At 40.8% G+C, this 1,068-nt stretch overlaps 1 protein-coding gene across 1 annotated transcript in view; it reads right to left on the bottom strand.

Moving 5' to 3' along the window:
• Positions 1 to 384: 384 nt before the first annotated feature.
• Positions 385 to 1,068, bottom strand: part of arhgap39 (Rho GTPase activating protein 39) — a 353,142-nt gene continuing 352,458 nt past the window's right edge. Inside the window, exon 9 of the mRNA XM_048612924.1 lies at positions 385 to 627. Coding sequence (XP_048468881.1) covers positions 433 to 627 — 195 coding nt within the window. The 3' untranslated portion in view covers positions 385 to 432. The remainder of the gene's footprint in view (positions 628 to 1,068) is intronic.

The following is a 1,068-nucleotide window of genomic DNA, read 5'->3' as shown; positions in this document are numbered from 1 at the left end:
AATGAACAGTATGAGGGCGTCTTGCCCACATAAAGGGTGTCTTTTTTTTTAGCCCTGTATAATTAAATGCTATAAAAATAAAGTTACTTTATAAAGAGGTTTAAAAACCCAAGTATGCATGCTAAACGAAAAAATAAACTATTAGTAAACTGTGCCATAGGTGGGATGGACCTGGATGGGAGCATCATACATAGCAGACAAAAAAAAGCATCAAAACCAGCATCAAAATTTACATATAATACTTTTTTCTTGTTTTTTTCCCTTTTTTTTATAATGTAGACAACATCAACCAGCGACTGACTGGCAAAAAGATCTTAAATTGGTATAAACAAATGCAAACACAAACCCATTACTTTTTTTTGTACAAGGCTTATCTTTGCACTTTCTGTTTGTTTCTGTTCCTTTTTTCTAGTTTTCTTTAAACTCTCCTTGCTATAGCACATCTTTCATGAAGCTGGTGTCCAGGTGTTGGATTAGTACTCGGATAAAGGACATCTCTTTGCGTGTGTTCTCGAATATGATCCGGGGGTTGTCTGATTGACAGCGGAGACAGTTGGGGGCCATGACCATGGCTAGGTTGTTGACATCCATCTTGGTCACAGAGACATTGGCCGGTTGGACAAAAATCTGATTGGTGAGAACGAAGAAAAAGAACAGCGATAATTTTCCTGTTTAACTCAGCCTCGATTACAGGCAACAGGAAGTAGAATTTACGTTTGGATTCTTTTCCTGATTCTTCTTATCTAAATGTACTGAATTGGTGGAAATCGCAGCAACAGGGAAGTCAGTCACTCCAGCCAACAGTTCAGTGAAGTACTGATGGGGTGTAGTTCTTCTGAAGGTGCTATTTTAGAGATAGTAGTTAGACACAGTGCGAAAAGAGGCCATCAAGTCCACACCGACCCTCCAAAGAATACTCTACCCTGGTCCAGGTCCCCCAGACTATCCCTGTAACCCTGCATTTCCCATGGCTAATCCACCCTAACCTGCACATCCCTGGGCACTATGGGTAATTTAGCATGGCCAATCCACCCTAACCTGCACATCCCTGGGCACTGTGGGTAATTT

Source organism: Rhincodon typus, chromosome 2 (genome assembly GCF_021869965.1).
Source record: "Rhincodon typus isolate 14 chromosome 2, sRhiTyp1.1, whole genome shotgun sequence".
Classification (NCBI taxonomy): domain Eukaryota; kingdom Metazoa; phylum Chordata; class Chondrichthyes; order Orectolobiformes; family Rhincodontidae; genus Rhincodon; species Rhincodon typus.
Note: the sequence above shows the minus strand (reverse complement) of the source record. Positions and strands in the feature narration are given on the sequence as shown.